This window comes from Carlito syrichta, unplaced genomic scaffold (assembly GCF_000164805.1).
Source record: "Carlito syrichta isolate Samal-C Ts95f unplaced genomic scaffold, Tarsius_syrichta-2.0.1 Scaffold308653, whole genome shotgun sequence".
Taxonomy (NCBI): Eukaryota; Metazoa; Chordata; class Mammalia; order Primates; family Tarsiidae; genus Carlito; species Carlito syrichta.
In genome coordinates, this window is record NW_007252749.1 from 133,016 (window position 1) to 156,981 (window position 23,966).

Genomic DNA, 23,966 nt, shown 5'->3' on the forward strand with positions numbered 1-23,966 from the left:
TTTTCCTACCAAACACTTCCACATCTAGTTTCATTAGTTTTCTTATCTCCTCCTTCTGAACATCTCTGTTTTCTGGATTTTCTTTTCAAGTTCACAGCTGATGTCCTTATTTTGGCAGCAATGACCCCTTAAGTGGTTTCCCTGTCTCTTAGGATCACTTATTTCTCTCATCCCCTATTTTGCTACCAGATTATTCATCCTTGAACAGAAAAGTATTATCATTTCTTTCCCCTCTGAAAATAGTCCAATAATTTTCTATTACCTGGATATATTTCATACTCATACAAAATGCAAGGCTTTCCCTAACATACCCCCACCTCCCATGTGTAAGTGTGGTCCTTTTTAGCATGGATTTTCAGCTCTGGGCAGTGTGTCTTGCTATCACGACACTTTAAAATTTCATCTGCGATTCTATGTTCATGAGGCTCCATTCTCCTTAATGATCCTTTTTCTGCTACTTAATCCTTTAAGGATCAGTCAGTTTTCTGCTCTTTCACAATATCCTTTTCACACACAGATTCAGTATCTGCTGACTTGTTCTTTTTCGTGCTTCTGTATCACTAAGAGTTATGTGCTATTCAACTTTGTATCAGTTCTCTATCCTGTTACCTTTCTCCTGGTTTTATGTTATCTTTCTCATCCAGTTTAAGAAGAGGGTGTCCATTTCTTTTTCTTTCTTTCTTTTTTTTTTGACATTTTTGATTTTAAATATGTGGGGTATAATTCAGGGTTAGGTATACAAATGCTAATTATGCAGTCTATTTTTTGCCAATTAAAAAAATTCCATGTTTGTCAGTGTGATAGGCATATGTGTTAATATTATAAAATTTTTTATGACCAATAAATATTTGTTGTTTCAACTCTACCCAAATATGTGGTTATAAGTTTTATAAGTTAGGGAAATACTGGAAAAAAATACTGGGAAAATTTTGAGAAGAAAATCTTCTCCTAGTACATATTGATGAAGTATGGCGCCCCCTCCCCTGGTAGTTTCCCACTACTGCCAATCCCTCTCTTATAGTATTACGATAGTTGTCAAGGTCTGCTTATGAATGAGAACATGTGGTACTCAGTTCTTTGTTTCCTCTAAGTTCATCCAAGTTGCTGCAAAGTTCATCCAAGTTGCTGCAAAGTTCATAATTTTGCCCTTCTTTATGGTTGTGTAATATTCCATCATACATATATACCACATTTTTTTTATCCAGTCCTCTTTCGATGGACAGCATGGTTGATTCCATGTTTTTTCTGTTGTGAATAATACTGCAATAAACATGCATGCGCAGTTATCGTTTTCATAGAATGATTTGAGAGGGTAGCCATTTCTTATAAATTCCTTATTGTCTCCACAATGAAAAGTTTGAATTCTTTTTAAGTGAATAAAATATTAATTTGTCTGCACATAATGTAGGAATAAATGGAAGACAAAGACTTTATAGATGAGCAGCACAACCCATGATTATTTCAAAACACTGGTTTTCTTATTTTGAAAATATTTTTTCTATCCTTTAGGTCATTTTGTGTTTAGAATAATATAATTTTAAGTGTATCTTTCATCAACTGAAGGATTTAATTTCAAATCTAATTTATTAACCTGTTGCCATAGTAAGCAGTGCATAGTGTTGACTATGACGAGTCCAGTAACTTTCCTCACCTGCTGAGTGAATTCAATGTGTTTTCTTTCCAAAAAAAAAAAATAACAGAACAAGTTTACAGTATGGAATTATGTGCTTAAAGAGGTTGAATTATGATAGAAAAGAACTAGAAAGAAGAAGGGAAGCAAGCCAACATGAAATAAAAGGTAATATGTCTTTCTTTCATATGAAATGCATTTTCTCTGGGGTGTTTTTAGCTTTCACTTATATGAACCAAATATGTGTACATGTGTTACATTGATGACTAGGTAGCATAAGTATTTGGCTAGAAGTGCCATACTTTATTTTCCATTACTTTTAAAATTAAAATACAGAAAAAGGTACTACCATATTATAGGGTGACTATCTCATTTGGGGCTCTTTCTTGAGCTTTTGAAGTAAGATTTGTTACTCTGAATCTATTAATTATACATTCTGCTTGTACTAAAGATGTTTCCATGTAGATATTTTTGACAAACTTTTCATGGAAAATTCTCATTATGATTGAGAGAAACATGGTATACCATATTTATGGCAGTTCATCTTTGGGTTTATGTCATTTGAATTTTTTTTTAGTGCCCCCCAATTTTATTTTTTTTAGTTCCATATAGTTAAAGAAAGTGCAAAGGGATTTTATGTAGAAATGATATAAGGATTTTCCCCTATAAACTATACTAGTTTATTAATAATTTTAGCTAGAAATAATTTTAGAGGCATTGTTAGTTGCTACAACTATTATCTATCCAAAGTATTTTATTTGAATAATAAGGTAACACACTCCATATTTCAGGTTTATTTGAAAAGTACCATATTTAATAATTAACCATCTAAATGTTGAGAAGTACATAAATATACAGGGGAAATAATAGTTTTAAAAGAGGAATATGTTAGATCCTATTCTTGTTAGAAATCATTGTATTTTTTTGTTATTTTTGTTGTTAACAAAATACAAAGGAAAAAATACATTGTTAGATATAAGATATAGGTCTTTTGTGGCATAAACTTAAGTGATACAAGTGCAGTTTTCTTACATGGATATATTACATCATGGTGTAATATGCTTTCACCATGTCCATGCTTTCACCATGTCCATCATCCAATAACGTGCATTATACCCATTAAGTAATTTCTCATTCCTCACCCCCCTCCTACTCCCCCACTCTTCCAAGTCTCCAGTGTCTGTTATTCTGCATTCATTGTTCATGTGCACACATTACTAAACTCTCACTTGTAAGTTAGAACACATGTCATTTGACTTTCTGCTTCTGAGTTGTTTCACTTAAGATAATGTGTAGGTCTTTTTTTCGATAAAATCAATCGATCCACTTTTGTTGTTTAGAGAAGAAAAATGCCTATTGGGGAAAACATAACCAAAATTTTTAAGAAAAAGTTCAAATGTAAAAATATTTATCAGTTATTTTTTCATTTCCTGTTGCCCAAGAGTTGACATGTGCAAGCATTGTATCAAATTCAGTGGGTATTTGTACATTACATCAATTGTTCAAAGTTTGGCATAAGTATTTTCATCTTTACTTCTTTTAGAGCTTACTTTAGATAAGAAAATAGTATGTATTATATGTTACCCCCAGTTCCCAGAATTAAAGTTGAGCACTGTTCTATTTATTTAAGATCACCTGCCTTAGGCTTCTATAATTTTCATATGTGATAAACAATGCCAGAAGTTACCTTTACTTTGGCAGTTCTTGGAAACTACATTAGTTCGACTAGAATAGGCTTGAATGCAAATGAAAGGGATTGGTTAAAATATTTTCCTATATATGGTTCATTGTTGAGTAGACATACACAATGGATTTCTTGTAACACTTCATCTGACTCACTACTTAGGAGCAAGAAAGTGTTTTCCTATTGTCAAAATTGAGTTGTTTGATTTCACTTTATTTTAGGGTCCTGGTAAATTGCAGGTTGTTTTCAGTGCATTGTTGGTCAGTTGAATTGAAATTTGGGAACTAATGGATCAAAGTCAGATCCCAGAAGTAAGTTTGACCAAACAAAGGATGTTTTAGCACACATAGATTTTAGTCATGGGATAGAACTTTCTAGCTTTTTTTTTTTTTTTGAAGCTTTTTTTCTTTTGCAATTAGATTTTATTATGCCGAGGCTCACCAGATGAAATGTTTCATGTACAAATGATAGATCTAAAGAAAAGGAATTACCTATTTGGCCCTACACCAACATATTAGCATTTGGCAATTGCTGGTTAGAGTGTAGGCCTGAAAACAAAACAAAACAAAACAAAAACTGCCATGATTTACAAACAATTCCATGTGACAAGTCAGCTGTGAGTGTGATCATAAATAGCCCCCATTTCCTATGACTGATCTGATGACATTTGCCAGAATAACTCACCTTTGACAAGGGGTCTATATTATTATCTGAAGTGTTAATTAACCTTGACCTTAAAGAATAGGTTTCTGAAGTGAGAAGACCATGTGAATATCAAGAATATACTGACATTTAGTTTGTTGCTAGGAAACAATCAACACTGATCTCTAGTCACTTATTGTTTATGTCCAGATAATTCTTACAAAGCTTTTAAGTCAGGGCATATATTTTACTTTAGAAGCTTATTCATAGAAAGGGTTGTCTGATTTACAAAATGAAAGAAAAGGGATATATTGTTGCTCTGAAGAAAAAAAAATTGATTTGCCCTCACATCATAAATACATTATTTTACATATTTGATCACTCTTAAATATAGGTGTGACAATAAAATTTTTGATGGGCATACATTTACAGAAATATGATTCATACATAATATATCACAGACTATCAAAATTTCAATTTAACTCGGGGAAAAAAGATGGTTCCTACTCACAAATCGATCTAGCGCAAAGAAAACGGGGTAATGTTTGCTGTTTTTTTTGATGATAGTATTTTCCCATTGGTTTAGAAAGATGTTGAATTTATTAGAATTAGGTGAAGAACTATTGTTGTCAACCATAAGTACCTGCCTAGCTTTCAAAATTCAAGTGTAGGGTAACCTATAAGGAATCAGTTCCTGCCAACAGCAGCTGATAATACAGTCAAAATATAATACCAGCCAACTCACATCCCATTTTCTGAGAGCCCAAGACTCAAAGGAACAAGCTAATGAAAACTCAGGTAAAGCTACACTTCAGAATTAACCCAGGGAGACAATGAAAGTAGACTGGATACATTGTGACATAATCATGTACTGGAATACTAAATAGCAATGAAAATGAACAAGTCACTGCTATTTGCCAACGCAAAGGTGAATCCCATAGAGAAAATCAGGCAAGGTTAATCTGTAAGGAGAATAGTGAGAATATTAGATACTGTTGGTGTGAGGGTAATGACTGAGAAGGTGCATGAGGGGACCTGGTGGGACTGCACTATTACTTTATTGTTATAATGTTATGCCCAAGAAAACCTAAGTTGTTTATAAATAACTATATTAGCACAAATTAATAATGGTCTTGAAAAACTTAGACAATATAATCATATTCTCTCCTCAAGCCCACTACCCTGATATTGCAGATAATTGAAATGAGGGAAAATAAACAGCTGAAGTTGAAGAATATTTTTATAATTTTTTTCTGAAAATAGTGTTTTATTCAGAAAGAAAAAAATTAGAAGGAAAACTTCCCTTTACTTTAATAGTAATTATAATTTCATTTCCCTTTTTACAAGTAGGAACAAATTTTTAATTTTTTCTCATATTCTCTTAAGTTTCTTAAAATTATTTCTTTTCTATGGACTATTCTAATTCTTCTGATTACTTTACTAGTTTTTATACAACATCCTGCCAGCTCATAATGGGAATAAGTGACAGGAAATAAATGATAAAATATACCTTAATTTGTTTTTGTCTAAAAAAAAAAAAGGAGCACAATACATTATTCTCTAAAGGATTCATTTTTAGAAAGTAAAAACAAAAGTGCTTTTTACCTCAATAAAATATTGTTTTAAAAAAAGCAGAAACAACTTGTAACTTTTTACTGAGTGCCTGAATTTTGCATTAGTATGTGATTGGAAAATAATGAATTGTCAATAGTAAGCCAAGAATTATTCTAGATTATTTAGGTTATGCTCTTACTTATTACTCCAGGTTTTTTAAAAAGTATCTTCTATTCTATATGCATTATTTAAGTAGTGGTTAATAAACTCTTCTGATAAAAGACATTAGAATCGCACTGTGCTGTTTACTGACGAGCTATCCAGGCATAAATTAGGAATGTCTCCATCTGGTGGTAAGAATGTTGAATTTCAGCTGGACCCCCTAGGGTTCTAGTATGAGAAAACAAGAAACACTGAGACCGTTCCTTGTTTCGGAAGTGCTGTCATTTTATTATAACAAATACTCTGAAAATAACTTTTTTTCTAGACCTAAGATAGAAAAGGTTATTAGAACAGAAGGGAACCAGGTGCGTTAGAGAGTAGATAACTCAGCACAGATGTGACCTGGCCTGATAACTATGGCTCATTTCAGCCAGTGGTTCCATTAAGCAAATGACTGCAGCCTGAAATAACGCTTCTCTTTTCCTAGATGTGTTGGTGTGGAGCAATGATCGAGTTATTCGCTGGATACAAGCGATTGGACTTCGAGAATATGCAAATAATATTCTTGAGAGCGGTGTGCATGGCTCACTGATAGCCTTGGATGAGAACTTTGACTACAGCAGCTTAGCTTTATTATTACAGATTCCGACACAGAACACCCAGGCAAGTCTCTTTTTGCTGTATAAGTTCTGGTTTATAATGATAAACTAAACTTTTAGGAAAAAAAATCGGCTGTGTACTCATGATTATTAATGAAAGTTATCTCAACCTTTGAAACATGTCACTAGGGTTTTAATTTTAAGCTACTAGATTTCCAACCAAAACAAAATCATAAAATTAAACAGAAAGGGAAATAGAGGTTATGTGGCCCAATCTCCCACCTGAATGCTAGATTCCACAAAATAAAATCCCTGACAGATGGCCTTCAGTCTCTGCCTCTCTGGGAGGCAGTCATTTTCATTTACATGTCTGAATTTTACAGACATTTAGCATTGGATATGCTTGTGATTCCCAACTCTGTATAATTATTTGAATCACTATAGTTCCTAACAAATTAAAAATAAAACTTATAATCTACATCATAGTCCTAAGAAACCAGATATCAATAGATATGGCACATGAATCTTTATTGTCTAAACTGTCCCCAAATGATGATCATTGGCCAGGTTTAAGAATTACCTGCATAGATTTGATAAAAATCTGGCATCCAACTTCAATTTTTTTTTTTTACACATTTTAAAGTTCATATCAAATACTCAACTGGAATAAAGTAATACAGTGAGATCAAAGCATCTTGGCCTCATTTTTGCAAGATCAGCTCTCTATTATGTACAGACAAAAGAAAATTGTTCTTTATATTTGTGGCAAAAATTTACAATAACTTCATGGAGTAAAAACATGGAATACTAAAAGAAATTAAAACCCATAAATAAAAACATTGTTATGCATTCTCAGATAAATATAATTCATATAATTTTTAAAATATAATGTTATTTCAGTGATGCTAACTATAATTTGATGTCAACAGGCAAGGCAGATTCTTGAAAGGGAATACAATAACCTCTTGGCCCTGGGAACTGAAAGGCGACTGGATGAAGTAAGTGCTTGCCTAGCATTCAAAGGGGATCTTAGAAAGCATAAGAAAAAGAATGTAACATCCTTGTTTTTAAGAAATAATACGGCCGGGCTCAGTGGCTCAGCCAGTAATCCTGCACTTTGGGAAGCCGAGTTAAGAGGATTGCCTGAGCCCGTGGGTTCGAGACCTGCCTGGGCAACTTCATGAGACCTCCTTTCTACAATAAATCAAAAATTAGCCAGGCGTGGTAGCGCGCGCCTGTAGTTCCAGCTGCTTGGAAGGCTGAGGCGGAAGGATCGCCAGAGCCCAGCAGGTTGAGGCTGCGGTGGCTGGAAGCGGCCACTGCACTCCAGTCTGGGTGACAGAGTGAGACTCCAACTCAAAAAAAAAGAAAAAGAAATAATGCTTGGAAATTAATCATAAGCCTGTTCTATGGGTAGAATCTAGAGATTTCCCTAGGATTGTTCTTAAATATTAAGTTATATTACTCATTTAATTTTGGAAAAAACTTTATTAAATCATAAATATGTTCACTTCAGCAATTAGAAATACTAAACAGTAATTTTAAAGGAAACTTTTTTAAGGACTGTAACTGTGAAATATTGAACAGCATTAAAAAAAAGAATTATTAAAACAGTAGTATTGATAAATTCAGCTTTTTAATAAAGAATGTGTTTGTCTCTTAAATATCAGGATGGCGTCCCAGAAAATTGCATGATATTGATGTGAAAGAAAACTTACTTTTGATAAATTAGATTTCATTATTTTAGATGTCAATGCTGAGTTTTCTTTACAAGCAGATGAATAACATTGTAACACTCATAGGATTTGAAGGCTGTATTGAATATAATAATCTCTATACATAATATATGCACATTTAAATCATTTAGAAAATAATAAACATGTAAGTTCCCTCCTGAGATGAATGAATTCGAGGGATATCAGCAAATGCTGTGGATTAATAGACACTTTAACAGTCCTGACAAGTTTATTACAGGTCCTTTACTGGAAGAAGTGGAGAAAACCCGAGTAGGAAGTAGAAAATACAGAGATGCATAATCCCATTGCAAAGTGCGGGTGTTTCTTGTCTATAACAAAAAACTGCTTAAAATAAAATTTTGAATGAACTCAGCAAATCCTAAAATGGGTCAATAATTCCATATTCAAATGGGCAGGACAGATAATCCTGGTCTTATAAAACTCACACTGTCTTTTGTGAAGGAGATTACAGAGAGGTAAGCTCTACAGTCTTGAACTCAGCTAACTTCAGATAAATTCATACTCCTGTCCAATCAAAATAATGATTGATTAATATCTTTTTAAAATCCAGCCTGATAAGTTGTTTTACAGTCTTTTTAATCCTTATTCTAAGTTGTGGTGTCAAAAAGGTAGCCTTATAAACTCATACACACAAAAATATGATTATTCTTACTTAAAAGTTGAAAAAACATTTTAAGGAAAATGATTGAAGATTTGTTATATTGGTACATTCTAAAATGTAGATTCGCCTTCAGAAGTTGTCCAGGTTGAAACACTAGCTTATTATATAGGTTGTAGTGTTGCTTCCCAATAGTAATGAACAAGCAGAAAAGTCTATTGAGCCAATTAAACGGGATGTGATTATCTGCCTTTAAAATATGCTGCCTCTTTTTATTATTTAAAAAAAACACAACATATATTTTTTCATTCAAATGCTATAGTCTTTTTTATTCTTTTTTTTTTTTGAGCATGAGCAAAAATAGTCAAACTATCTGAGAAGCAGAGTAGACTTATTTCAGGAACTTTGCTGATTACATTCACCGAAATAATCTGAGAAGTATTGATGTGCTTTGATAGATCTTGACTTCATTTACTGTCTTTTAACCCTAGCTAATGGAAACTTTACCCCTATGATGTTGTTGCATATCGTTCCTGTTGTTTCACAGTCAAAATATGTCAAAAGAGCAATAGGAAGGAATCGTCATTCAAATTTTCCATTAATTGGCTTGTTTTTAAGCTCTTGCCTCAGACACTATGGGAGCTGTATAGCCTTATAGTATAATGTAGTGTTTTGTAGAAGTGAAGACTATTTATGCATACTGTAATAACTTCTCCAGGAATCAAAAAAGTCTGCAATTGTGAAATTCTGTTTCTTTCTATATGTATAAGCATTTGGAGGTCAAGAGCAATGTAAAACACAGCAGCTGAGAATAGTAGCAGGTATCTCTTAACCTGCAAAACAGCTACCAAATCGAAACAAAATTTAGACATGAATGATAGGGATTTTAACAGTGGATATATGTAATTATATATAAATGATTTTATTTTTCTCTGATTCACTTTAAATGACAATTAATTTAGTCATCTATGAGGGAGATTTATCACTATAAACTTATATTCACTTATAACAATGATAATTTGAGCTGAATATCCTATTATTCTGTATGTCAAAATGAAGTCAAATGAGATATTAGGGTAAACAACACATACTTGGTTAAAACTTCAGGGTAGATAGTCACTCTCTAGGTGAGAAACTTAGTGAGATGAGAAGACCAGATATATGTGGGATGATTAATATTGTCCTGAGAACTAGATACAAAGTATATGCTAGTTGCAAAATTACATGTTGTTCATTACCAATTTAGAGGAAAATAATTGTATTTTGTATGTATACAGAAAGGAAAGAGATTATTTCATAACAGACATAACAGGCGGCATTACATTAGTATAATGTAATCAGAGTTACATTATGTGCACATGTTCTTACTGAAAGGATGGTGTACTGGCTGCACAGGTTTTTCAACAAATTACAAGTTAATTCTGTGTATTAGTCTATTTTGCATTGCTATTAAGAAATACCTGAGGCTGAGTAACTTAATTTTAAAAAGAGTTTTATTTAGCTCTCAGCTCTGCGTGGCACCAATAACTTCTGGGCCGCCAGTGAGGCTCCAGGAGGTTTTCAGTTATGGCAGAAGGTAGAAGGCAGACATGAAGAGGGAGAAGTCATGTCACATGGCAAAAGTGAAAGCAAGAGAAAGGGAGGAGGAATACTGGGTTCTTTAAAACAACTGGCTTGCCGGGCTCGGTGGCTCAGCCTGTAATCCCACGCCTTTGGGAGGCTGAGGTGAGTGGATTGCCTGAGCCCGCGGGTTCGAGACCCGCCTGGGCAGTGAGACCTCATCTCCACAATAAATCAAAAAATCAGCCGGGCGTGGTAGCGCATGCCTGTAATTCTGGCTACTTGGAAGGCTGAGGCGGAAGGATCGCCGGAGCCCAGCAAGTCGAGGCTGCGGTGGCCGGGAGCGGCCACTGCACTCCAGTCTGGGTGACAGAGTGAGACTCCAACTCAAAAAAAAAAAAAAAAACAAAAAAAACTGGCTGTTGCATGAACTAATAGAGTGAAGCTCATTTATTACCACAAAGACACCAGACCATTCATGAGAGATCTGCCCCATGACCCAAACGCCTCTCCCTAGCCCCACCTGCAACCCTGGGGGATTACATTTCAACATGAGATTTGGAGGGACAACAATCCAGACTATATCATTCTGTATCACCTGAAATTTTACAAATCACACATTGAGTTTATTTTTTCGATTTTTTTTTTATATTTTAAAGATGAGGGGTATAATTCAGGATTAGGTATATAAGTGGTCAACACACAGGTGAAATCTGGGCTTCCCACTGGTCTTCACTTCTCCTGGTTTGGTATGAGGAACCATTATTGATGTTATGTGCCCCCACCTGCTCCTCCCACCCACCCTATAGTATCCCGCTACTGCCAATCACTTTCTTGTAGTATTATGTTAAATGTTCAATATCCATTTCTGAGTGAGAACATGTGGTACTCAGTTGTTTCTGTGATAGATCACTAAGTATAGTAGACTCTAAATCCATCCAAGTTGCTGCGAAGTCCATAATTTTGTCCTTTTTTATGGCTGCATAATATTCCATCATTATATATACCACAATTTTCTTACGCATATTATGGGCTATAGTATCCCATATTAGCCACATCATCTCAAATATAGATTTCCCCACAACATATATCTCTGTTGTGTTTTGTGTACATAAAAATGACATCATTCAAGTGTCTGAGTCAAATGTCTACTCCACAACTGATTCAATTAAGTGTATTATCTCGTAGCAAAAACCAGTTGGCATAAATTATAACAAATATCCAGTATTCCTTTTGGAAAAACTTAGATATTTTATTTTAGGTTTTCAAAGATGCTTACTGTATAAATGTCAAACCTTAGATCTAAAATCACATAAAAAAATTTATGAGTACATTTCTGTATCAATATCCTACATTCTCATTTTGAATTCATGGATCTCTCTAGAAAAAATGTAAGATTCCATGTGTGTACATGTCAGACTAGTATAAATAATACAGTATGTTACATATTTCTATGCACAGGCCTTAAGCACCTGGACTAGTTTACTTGCTTTTGTAACATCAAATTATAACTCTATACTGGCAGAGTGATGACAAGAACTTTCGACGTGGCTCAACCTGGAGAAGGCAGTTTCCTCCTCGTGAAGTACATGGAATCAGCATGATGCCTGGGTCCTCAGAAACACTACCAGCTGGATTTAGGTTAACCACAACATCTGGGCAGTCAAGGAAAATGACAACGGATGGTATAGTAGTTTTGCATTGCTGCATATAAAGTAAAAGGCTTGTTTAACAAAAGATAGTATACATTCTCTGACTTTGCATAGCTTTCTGGAATTGATTATTTTCTTTAGTTGGTTTGCTCTGCTTGAAATTTACTTTGCTTCCATCAAAAACCAGACTTCTTTGTAAACTGCTAATGCATGAACTCATGGCACTTTATTCACATTTTCAAAATAATTTATAACATCCCTAAAGAACAATTTACTAATGTCCACATCTAGGAGTAACAATAAACAACTGCATATTTGTGTTTCTTTAGATGTCTATTCCCAAAATAAATACTTTGTTTGAGTTAGAGGTTGGATTGGGAGTAAAGGTGCTTAGCAAATAGAAATTAACTCCACTGTCACCTTACATGTTTAAATACTGCAAGTTTTATATGTCATCTTAGTAATCCAAACTCATCATATACTTTTTTTTAACCTCTGACCAAGACAGAAGGCCTTAAATAAACAGGCACAACCATGAGGATTAAACAAACATGAACCCAACAGTAATTTCTTTCTGTGGACATTAGACTTTGTGTCACATACTTTTCAAAAGAAAACCACCATTCTGGAGGACAGACACCTTTGAAGTAGTAGTCACAACATTATTTTTTGTTTGGGAAGCATTAAATAAAAATAATCTCAATTATTTTTAAGATGATCGCCTAGATATTTTAAGCTGATCACATAGCTACTATGACTCTTAAAATTAATTCCAACATAAACTGTGATCTTTGATTTGCATTTCTTATAACCTGCTAATATTGTGCAACATGTAAGCAAAATTCATGAGGGATTTGACACGATTAAAGTTAGTATAGAAGTTCTTCAATACTTGGAGGGAAAAAGTATCCCCCACAATGAATTCTTTAAGAGCAATCTTCACATCAAAAACAGAAGCACTTTGGGGAGCTCTTCTTGTTACTGATTTCATCTAAGGAGGAATACATAATTGGAAAGCTCAGCTGAATTACACTGAGATAAATTTTCATTAGTAGCCTGATCTAGAGAAGAGGAATATGAGTGGCTTGTATCTGAGAAAGAAGGTCTATGAATATGTTTAGAATCCCTTTGTGCAGAGAAAATAAATCTTTCTCATCTGAAATCTTGTACTCAATCATCCAAATCCCTCTAAAGCCCTTTTCTCCATTTGCAGTTGCTTCATCAAGACTGCAGAGGTTAGACAACTCCACTGTTCGCACATACTCATGTTGACAAGCCACTCAAAGGAGGCAGCACTGACCTGCTGTGAGTAGTTTCCCTTTGGCTGACCAAAAGCAAACCAACAGCAACAAAAAACTGGAACCTACATAGACTAGTAAATATACACTATACTCTTTGGTATGGCCTAGCAGTACAGAGGTGAGATGACCCTTTTGAATTACTATGGGGGAGGGAAGGAATCTTTATATTGTACCTTTTAATCTAATATTTCCCATAACCATCTGTCTGCTATGGTTTAAGGTCTGTCTGTCGGAGACTTGTCACTCTATTACATATTGATGGGTTGCTACCACACTGCTTTCTACTTTTTAGTTACCATCTCATATTGATTCACATAGCATTTTATTGATAAGAATTTGACACTTAAAAATCACATATTTTTGAGTGTATATTTTATATAAGGAAACCAAGGTAGACAGTGATTTAAACAACTTCTCAGAATCAAATAGTAGCACATAGGAAAATGATTTAGCGGTTGTTTCATATTGAAGACAAAAGTAAAAACTGAAAAATGTGAACTTCTAGTACTTTTTAATTCAATTTGATCCATATTGTTAAAAACAAATATGAATTTTAAGTATTTGAGACTTATACCATAGGAACAAAATAAAATTATTTTGTAAGAATGGAGAATAGGATTGGTACACAATCTTGTTATGTAACCATAAGATACCAGGCATTTGTATTTAGAGAAATACTAATAAATGAAAGCTACTCTCAAATCTATATAAAAATGGGGTTTTACTGAAAACGGTCTTATTCGTAAAACTGTGGTTTCCTAGATTTGTAAGTGTCAAATGTTCATAACTTTTTAAATCTAAAACTATGCTTTGCCAAAATATCTTGCCATTTTCAATAAATTAATATTTTGAAAAAAAATACTTAAAAGAGCAATATTTAGAACTAAATGTGTGCAGAGGGATAAGAAGAGGAAGCAGTTATAGATGGAAGAACAGCTTGCCTTGTGCTGTTTATTCATTGCCTTGAACTAAAAGCTCCACATAATTTATTGTTGGCCTTTTGGGTCTAATATGGGAGCTGATATGCTGTCTTATTTGGGTCACTATTTGAAACTGATAAAACAAAAACATTCAGATCAGAGATTTAATTTCGGAATGTACAACCCTAACATTATAAATTTAATTACAGTATGCAATTGGGCATCTAATTAGACACGATTTAAATTATATAATAATTTGACTAAATAAGAGACTTTCCAAAATACTGTTGATAATACATTCTACACATAATATGATAATTTCCTCAGGAACTGAACACTCCACTAATTTACAAATGACTATTTAATATGTTGAATAGTGCTTGCTTCTTAGCTCTTGACTAATGAGTAGAATAACTCTATTTGCAATCAGTTTACTGTGCATGGCATTCTAATTCATATTTCCTAGTTTTTACTACAAAATGGGATAACAGTATTTATGTACAATAAGTCAAATCTAAGACAACTCAATTTTTATTTTGGTGAAATGTTAACATTTATGTTATTGAAAATAATTCAGAGCATACTATTTACCTGTTTCTTTTGTGTTAGTAGTAGTAATTGTAAGCTTTTCCTAAGTATATCATGGTAAGAAAGAATCAGGGATGCAGCTGGGTGGTGTGGTTCATGTCTGTAATCCCAGCACTTTGGGAGGTGGAGGCAAGAGGACTGCGTGAGTCCAAGGGTTTGAGACCAGCTTGGCAACTTGGCAAAACCTCGTCTCTACAATAAATGAAAAAATTAGCTGGGTGTGGCGGCTGGTGCCTGTGGTTCCAGCTACTTGGAAGGTTGAAGTGGAAGGATCACCCAAGCCCAGCAGGTCGAGGCTGCAGTGGCCGCGAGCGTGCTACTGCACTCCAACCTGGACGACGAAGTGAGACTCCTCAAAAAAAAAAAAAAAAATCAAGAATGCCTATATAACTAACACAGACCCCATAAGATATTTATTATTATGATTTTTTGTCACAATTAAAGGTATCTTTTTAGGAGCTCTAAGATATATGAACTAGAATATAAATCTATTCTTGGAAATAGGTCAACTCAACCCAATTTATTAATTAAAAAGTTGTAAGTTTTTCACAAGGCATGCTAACTTTTTGTGTGACTGTTTATAATGCTGTCCCATTTTTCACAAAGTTGTGGAAATTTTATTATTTATTAGGCACCCCTGCACAAAACTAAGAAGAGCAAATGTTAATTACACACAGGTATTGGTTATATCCTAGATTATTTCCTTTTCGTTATCTTTTGGGACAGGGTTAGGCAGGATATATGGAGGTGTACTACAAAGTAGTAGAGTGGGATTTTCCAGGCTGAGGTCTTTCAGTGAACTAACACTGTCCATTATGTATTTTAGATGTCGTCTTTTCAGTCTACTCTACCTAAAGTGCACTACCATCTAAGACGAGCAAAGAGAACCTTTGTGAAGACTGAATTATAAGAAATAATGACAAGTAATGATTTATTAAAAGCTGAAAAATGTGATTTTGGGGGGGGAGTCAGATATTAAGTTTGATTAGTTTACTAAAATTGTAATACAATACTTAAGTCATTTGAATAATACTTATCATCCACATCATAAATTCTGTACAACAGATGCTTTTATGAAAAGGAGCCACTTGTTTTTTCATGTTTTATTGTAATATACTAGGCATTTATGTATTACTGTGTATTTCTTTTTAAATGTGTAAGTCTTATGTAAATGGATATAAATATGATTTTTTAAAAAATAAAATATATGGTTCATGGAGTCTCGAGTGCAAACATTTGACAATTCCAAATACTGTTTGTATTTTACCATTCCACCATTTTTACAGTTTTTGAATTGTATCAGTCAAATCAATATGTTTCCTTGAAGCATGTTTCATGTTTCAACATGTTTCTCTTTCAAGTCTGTCAATACTTAAAGCTGAACAACCTGCCTCTGATCATGTAAAAAAAGAATGATTTAACCTGGAACTGGAGCCAAAAATAGACCTTTAAAGGCAATCAGGGATGTCCTATAACTTTAGAAATAGCACTGTGATGGCTCGATCTCCTTTTCAATACAAAACAAAGCCAAACTGTTTACAAGAGTCAAAAGCAATTATTTAAAAATTTATATGAAGGAAAACCATTATCTTCTCTTGTTACCTGTGGACCAAGAAAAAAAAAAAAAAAAACTTTACTAAGAAACACATGTTCATTCAAGTATCTTGAACCGCCAGCCAGTACTGAACAGTGAATGTGAACCACTGCAGAGCCTGAGGCTCATTTCCACCGGAAAAAAACAAAACCCCAGAAACCCTTCCCTTTTGTTAATGTAACAGGGCATTAGCCAGACTCATGTCTAATGTTATAAGCTTTTAGCCGAGATGGCCTTGTTGCGACTTCCCTGAAGTCAGTTTTATCAGAGGAAATAAATGAAAGACAGAATGACTAACATATATAGTGTATAAAAGTATAGAAGAGTAATCTCTTCCCTGTGGCTTTATTTGGTGGTGTTACTGTTGTTTATTCTCTGTTTATATGGGAGATTCAAAGTAAAACCTATTTAATAATACCATTTATCTAACTGCTGATTTTCTGCTGCTTGATCTTATTAAGCGCAAGACCTGTCATTAGTAATTTTAATTTGTATTTTAATTTGCTGTGTTTGCACGTACATTACATTTGTTTTGATGTCTATTTTTGTTTAACAAATTCAGTCAAAAGGTAATGGTAACAGAAACCCTCTCCATTGTCAATAAAAACAATACTTCCAGTTCTCTGTTTAAGCTTTGTTTTCTAGTCACATAAAGTTTGACGGTTTACTTGTGAATTATAAGGAAAAGCATTCTTTAGTGACACAATCTAATATTTAGCTTCAAAAGTGAGCCCACCACAAGAGGGAGTTCTAAACTTGCATATGGGAGTGATTTTAAATATTCTAAAAATGTTGACTGAGCAGTAACAACGGGAAAGAGCTTTCTAAACTCATCTGAATATGGAGAACTTGATTCATAGAAATAAAATATAATATAGGATCTATGATACTATAATACCAAAGTTATATTTGTATATACTCTTATAATACTACTCAATCACGAAGTCAGCTTCTTCCTTTTATATATCAAGTAAGAAATATTAGTCATTCATAACAGACTTTAACAGAGTGATACAAAAGAGTCTGGAGTGCAAATATCCATAAATGAAATATGCTTTCATTTATAAGAAATTTTTACTAGATTTTAAAATCCATTTAGTGGATTAAGTGCAGACTCTCAATGTTCGTCCTTTTGGCCATCAGTAATATGAATTTTCACATTTGTAATGACCAGGACCTTTCAAATACAATTTTACACATCACAGATTTTTAAATATAAGGCATTTGAATACATTTAATATTTTTAATAAGCAAGATAACTCAATTAATTGGAAAACATTTGTCTATAAATTTTTGAAAGTACTTTATATTTTCATTTCTTCAATGTCTTATTTTTTAAAAAATTAAGAAAATAACAAGACCACACAGAATTTATTTTAGAAAATTTAAGTATGACTGCATTCTTAGTGACATTATATTTTTGTTTTCAAAGACATATTTAATTCAGAATATTTTAGGTACCATCTAGTGAACATGCTTTATGGTTAGAATTAAAGTTTTTAAAATCCTTTTTTCTTCCTAAATTGTAAAAAGTCTGATGACTCGAATTTATCTTTCTTGCTTAATTTTTAGTCATATGAAAGTAACAGTACTGTCTCTGACTGTAAAGGAGACAAATGTCTTCAATGAGACACAGGAAATAGCCACCACCCCAATCTTAAGCACTGTTTTCCAGTCCCAGTCAACCAGATAATAGCACAAGCCTGCTTGCTGACATCTTCCTTCAGAATTGATTACCAGAAAAAAATGTGCAAAAAACTAATGATGTAACCTTTATGTAATTCTTGGATCTGCCTGAATTTATATTTTGCGTGAATAATGACATACATTCAGCTAAAGAATTTGTCATTTCAAATTATGTTTAAAAATAAGAAGACTCATGTTAAAAATATAAGGAAATATATTTTACTGTTAAGACATTAAAAACTTACTATTTGTAAAGGCTACGGTGGTGATAATAGATAAAATAAACCCAATAGGAGAGACACTTAGAGGAAATCAACAACTTCAAATTATACAGTGTCTATCAAGCTGACTTAATTAAGACCACTAAAATAATTAAAGGAAACAAGTAGATGAATACATTTCTTCAGGTATAACAATCAGGTGGGCCATTTAAACAAATAAGAAATTCTTTCGAGAAGTCTTAGTCTTTAGACTTCCAGTCTAAAAAAGGTTAATATGTTCAGAATGCTTTTATACAGATTGTAAGTTATTTTTATGAAACAAACATTTATTATCTCTCACATTTATTTTATGTACCCAGACTACTAGGCTAGGAAAATCTACCCTTGATAATAATGTTCCTGATGGACTAAAAGATTGAGAGGTACTATGAGAACCATCAAAGATTCAATGAGCATGGTATACCTTTGTGTTAAAAAATATTATTTGATAACTAATGTTATGTAGAATCCTAAGTAAACCAAATATTTGATTACCCACATCTAGCTGCTCTCATTAACTGGCACATTACCACAAGCTTGTTGACAAAGACTTCCTTTTTAATTATTTTTAAAAATACTTAAGAATTTTATAGAATTTAAAATGGAAACATGCACTAGTACATCATAATATTTTGAAAGAGTTATAATTAAAAATAAGAGATTTCACATAAAAATTTCCATTTTTGATTTCTCTAAAAACCAGAGATTCTTGTAGTGGGAACATGTCTCCCTCCTGGGCCTTATTCTGCTGGGACTGAGCAGGGTTTGTCTCTTTAGGATGGGTAAGTGATCACTCTTCACCATTTTCTATTGTTCTTTTGATACTCAACCAAGTGGCTCAAGTTCTCTTCAAAAGCTCCTTGACATTACACTCTCTGCCTGGAAGGCCCCCCTGGTCTTTAGCCTAATGCAAAAACCGTTACATTTCTTCCTTAGGAGTTTTCCTTGTCAACCCATTTGTACATTATTTCCTTATTTCTATAAGAAGCTGGATTCATTAAGATATATACAGCTAAGAACCTGAGACATGACAAGGGGCTCTCTGGAGCCCTCATTTCTGTGAAACAATTTGACTAAATGACCTCTAGATTCTCTGCCACATTTCCCTTGCCTAAGTAACAAATGACCTAAAGGCAGAGCTATAACCCTGATGCCCAGCCTTCTCTCAGAAAACAAATGGTGACACAGGTTCTCCTACCGATAAAAATTTCATCTGTCTAAATGATTATCTAAAATTCTGATTTCATCTATTTTATTTAAAGCAATGTGAGCATCTAAAGAATATTAGAAAATATTCAGAACTGCCAGAAGAAATTTTCAAATTATTTTCTAATTTTGACTTGAGGTCTAGATTTGAGATCAAAGCTATACATGTTCCATTTTAGAAAATGGATCTAGACTAGTGTCACTTTCCATGAAAATGTTTTTTGAAGGGTACAACTTTTAAAAATCATACACCTGACACATTTTTCTTGAATTAAAACAGTAGAGACATATAATGAGCCATGTGACCATCAACTGATAACAATATTCACAAAGTCAAATCAAACAGAACACACAGGTCTTTCAATAGTTTTCATTAGATTTGTTTAGATCCACATTTTACAATGCACATTTCTGTTTGCAAATTATTTCTATTTGAATAATTATTTCTGGAAAATAACTGAAATATCTTAATTTCAATTAAAAAATTAACTCAAATTTGCTCAAAACAACAAAAAAAAGTCATGATGTCTGCTTCAGCACTTCTTCTATGTGGCCAAAAATGCTGGGGTCTTCAATTGTAGGAGTTACCTGGAAAGAAATTTAATGTCAGATAAAGATGAAGACTCTTCCTTGAACCCTTCTACTCTCTCTATAATTGAACAATTATACACAATGTTATTTTCTCAATTATCTTATAATACTCATATAGAAATGTTAAAAATAAAAAAACTTTGAGCCTAATATTTTAAAATTCATCCATAATAAAACAAACAAATGGTTCAATTAGCAAATCTATTGGTCCTAGATGGTACTTTTTCTAGAGTTCCTCTTAAGATTCTTTCTATGTGTTTCTGTAGAAATATATATATATATTTTGGCATTTGCTCATAAAACTACTTACTCCTTACAGTTGCATTGGCTTTTATTGATCTTGATGATAAAATTGTGTATATATATATATATATATATACATATATATATAGTGTGCATATGTGTGTGTATATATATACACATAATGTGCATACAAATTAAAGGAGTACATTTGCTTTGATCAGCCTCAAATTTCCTAAACATATTACATATATAATAACAAAACAGGAGAAATCATTAGCATATGTCAATGGAACATTTTAAATATCTATTGCCTGTTTCAAGTTTTTTGCACTGATAGCCATTAATGACTGTAGTAAAGGAAAATACTTTCAATTCAAAAGGATTGTTTCCAGAGAAGTGTTTAAATTTAAGTGACAACAACTAATAGTAAAATATCTTCATGCACTGGTTTTTGTTATCAAAGCCATGGTCTTAACTAATCTGATTTTCTTTCTAAGGTTCTCATTCCTTCATAGAGAATACTATGCAATTTCTTCCTTAATCCTAAAACATTACTACCACATGTTTTCTAGGGATGTAATTCATGTTTGAGAATAATTTTTAAGAACTTTCATAATGCTAAAGATGTGAAGAAACACATTTTAGAATCTAGGTAAATATCTTTGCTAGTTGACCTTGTATGGTTTGCCATTGATGAGGGCAGATAGAGTTGATCGGGGGATCTTGCCAGATCTGGTTTTGGGTAACTGCTTGACAAACACAGCATTTCGAAAAGCAGCCACAGGGCCAATGCTCTGTCTAACATGTTTCACAATTTCTTCTAAAACTTGTTCCTCTGTTGCATTTATATCTAGGAAGAAAGTTCAGATGGTAAGTACTGAATTAACCCTGATTAATCATTCAAGACCAAAAGAATCAGAAAAGACAAAGCTCTCACCTTTTTTCAGGACACAGAGGGCTAAGGGGACATGACCTTTCAAAGGATCTTCCTTGCCAACAACAGCACAGTCTGCCACGGTGCCATGGGAGAGGACTGACTGTAATAAGGATAGGAATTCATTTAGAATGTGTGTGTGTGTGTGTGTGTGTGTGTGTGTGTGTGCGTGCGCGTGCGCACATACAAAAATTCAGCTGGAAAAAAAAAAATGCATGCCAGAGAACCCCAAAATTCATAGATGTCTGTCTGAAAAGTAGCTAGTAATTCACATAATTACTACTGAAATGAATGGTTCAGATCCCCATGGTAGTCACGAAAGGTTGACAGTAATTAAGATAAATTGCTTAGCTTATCTAGAAAATAAGGAAATTGTTAATCATCTTGTTCAGAGAAAATGTGTAGTGGATACCATATGTAAAACAAATCTTTGCAAATAGGTGGCCACATGATGATTTGGCCTTACTGCTGGCTACCATAAGCACAAGGGAATCCAAGGTTGCCCCATGGCCAAACAGTAATTTTACTTTTTTTTTTTTTTTGGAGTTGGAGTCTCACTCTGTCGTCCAGAGTGGAGTGCAGTGGCCACTCCCGGCCACCGCAGCCTCGACCTGCTGGGCTCCGGCGATCCTTCCGCCTCAGCCTTCCGAGTAGCCGGAATTACAGGCATGCGCTACCATGCCCGGCTGATTTTTTGATTTATTGTAGAGGTGAGGTCTCCCTGCCCAGGTGGGTCTGGAACCCGCGGGCTCAGGCAATCCACTCACCTCAGCCTCCCAAAGGCGCAGGATTACAGGCTGAGCCACCAAGCCCGGCTAGTAATTTTACTTTTGAGTTTGTTAGTGAACTTCCTTTAGTGTCCACCAGAGTCAGAGACAATTTTCCAGGACCCGAAAGAAAAGTCTGGACATAGAGAGACCTACCTACATCAGATAATCACCATTGTTGAGGAACTATTTTCATATTGCAAACCCTAAGCTTTCAATGCCTTAAAGACTTGCAAAGCAGTCATCCAACTGAAATTACAATTACAGAGTTGAGTAACCACATACAATACAGACACTTGGGAGAAAAAAAAAATCTGTGGTAATAGAACTTTTAAAATTACATGGTCAAAAAGTCCTTTCCTGAGAGATTAATATTTATTTCAGTGACTCCAAAGATCTAACAGCTAGATAAAACAGTGAGCAATCTTGTAACCAACAGCATGTTTGTCAGTCCTTATTCTTTCTTCTGTTTATTCATTCATCCAACAAATATTTACTACATGTCTCCTGTGTTGCAACCACTGCACTTGGCTCACTGGTAATCAAAATTAGGCAAAGTGTTGTCTCAAGATGATTACAGTCTAGTTCAGGAGAGAGATATTAATAAATAGTTATGAATATTTAATTATCATGAATGTCTAAATACACAGTGGTAAGGGCTCTGGAGAAATAACTTGGGTTTTATTTTTTGGTTTTTTTTTTGAGTTGGAGTCTCACTCTGTCACCCAGACTGGAGTGCAGTGGCTGCTCCCGGCCACCGCAGCCTCGACCTGCTGGGCTCCGGCGATCCTTCCGCCTCAGCCTTCCAAGTAGCCGGAATTACAGGCATGCGCTACCACGCCCGGCTGATTTTTTGATTTATTGTAGAGATGAGGTCTCGTTGCCCAGGTGGGTCTCGAACCCGCGGGCTCAGGCAATCCACTCACCTCAGCCTCCCAAAGGGGCGGGATTACAGGCTGAGCCACCAAGCCCGGCTAACTTGGGCTTTTTTTATACGAGAGATAGAAGAAAGTAACCAACTTTGCAGATGGATACAGGCCTCAAAGAATTCTTTCCTAGGAAATGATAATGAGCAGATTTTAAGGATGAGTAGCTATTGATTAGGCAATGAGTAGAGGTGGAGCAAAGGTCTCGTGGAAGGACTGCTCTGTGACCATTCATATTGGAGAGAGGCCAGTATACTTGGCAGAAGAGCAGAGAGCAAAAAGACAGAGAATGTTGTAAGAGGAGAGGGGCTAGAGAGGTAAACAGAGGCTGTACTATGAACGTCCATCTCTTATTTTAGCAGCATTGGGAAGGCAATAATGCACTTTTAGGAGCTGAGGAGGTAAAACTCCAATAGAGTAGTTTTACATTGGTAGCAAAATTGAACAGAGTTCCCATATACCCCTTGTTTTTACATACACGCAACCTCCCCCACTCTCAAAATCATGCACCAGAATGATATGTTTTTGTTATAATTCATAAATCAATATTGTCACATCATTATCACCTTAGTCCATAGTTTATATTAAAGTTCACTTCGTGGTACAGTCTATAGGTTTTGACAAGTGCATAAGATGTATCTACCATTATAGTATCACACAGAATAGTATCACTGCCCTAAATACCTCCTGGGCTCTACCCATTGATCCTTCCCTTTCCCCTAACCCTTGGCAACCACTGATCTCTTTTACTGTCTTCAAAGTTCTTTTCCAGATGCCATATAATTGAAATTACTAAGTATGTTGCCTTTTCAGATTGGCTTATTTCACTTCAGAATAAATTTTGAAAAGCTCAAACATACTTTTAGTTTTATGTTTAGTAAAAAATGTACTTTTTTATTTTATCAAGAATAAAGGATTGTTGAGTGTGGGTGCCACAGTTTATGCAAGAAAATCTGACAGGCCACTACAGTAGACCAGGGTCATGGTAGTGAATATACAGATTTTAGAACTTCTCTAGAGGTAAAATAGACAAAATTTTGATGACAAATTAGATATGCAGCATACATAAGACAGAATAGTTAAGGATAATTTTGTGGATTCTGGCTTGAGTG

General features: G+C 34.2%; 2 protein-coding genes across 6 annotated transcripts in view; one reads left to right on the forward strand and one right to left on the reverse strand.

The window, feature by feature from the left end:
- The window catches only part of PPFIA2 (PTPRF interacting protein alpha 2), a 104,987-nt gene extending 88,126 nt beyond the window's left edge, over window positions 1–16,861 (forward strand). For 4 of the 5 annotated variants that reach the window (XM_021716273.1, XM_008065546.1, XM_008065547.1 and 1 more), the window contains 6 exons: window positions 1,701–1,798; window positions 6,160–6,335; window positions 7,201–7,269; window positions 11,712–11,871; window positions 13,052–13,143; window positions 15,474–16,861. In XM_021716273.1, the coding sequence (XP_021571948.1) occupies window positions 1,701–1,798; window positions 6,160–6,335; window positions 7,201–7,269; window positions 11,712–11,871; window positions 13,052–13,110 (562 nt within the window). In that variant the 3' untranslated portion in view covers window positions 13,111–13,143; window positions 15,474–16,861. Of the gene's footprint in view, window positions 1–1,700; window positions 1,799–6,159; window positions 6,336–7,200; window positions 7,270–11,711; window positions 12,367–13,051; window positions 13,144–15,473 lie in introns of those variants that run through there. The other variant, XM_021716274.1, reaches the window with a different exon arrangement.
- Window positions 16,862–19,748: 2,887 nt separating this feature from the next.
- Window positions 19,749–23,966, reverse strand: part of ACSS3 (acyl-CoA synthetase short chain family member 3) — a 171,473-nt gene continuing 167,255 nt past the window's right edge. Inside the window, exons 14-16 of the mRNA XM_008065550.2 lie at window positions 21,165–21,264; window positions 20,902–21,077; window positions 19,749–19,981 (exon numbers count right to left, since the gene is read on the reverse strand). Of these exons, the coding sequence (XP_008063741.1) occupies window positions 19,913–19,981; window positions 20,902–21,077; window positions 21,165–21,264 (345 nt within the window). The 3' untranslated portion in view covers window positions 19,749–19,912. The remainder of the gene's footprint in view (window positions 19,982–20,901; window positions 21,078–21,164; window positions 21,265–23,966) is intronic.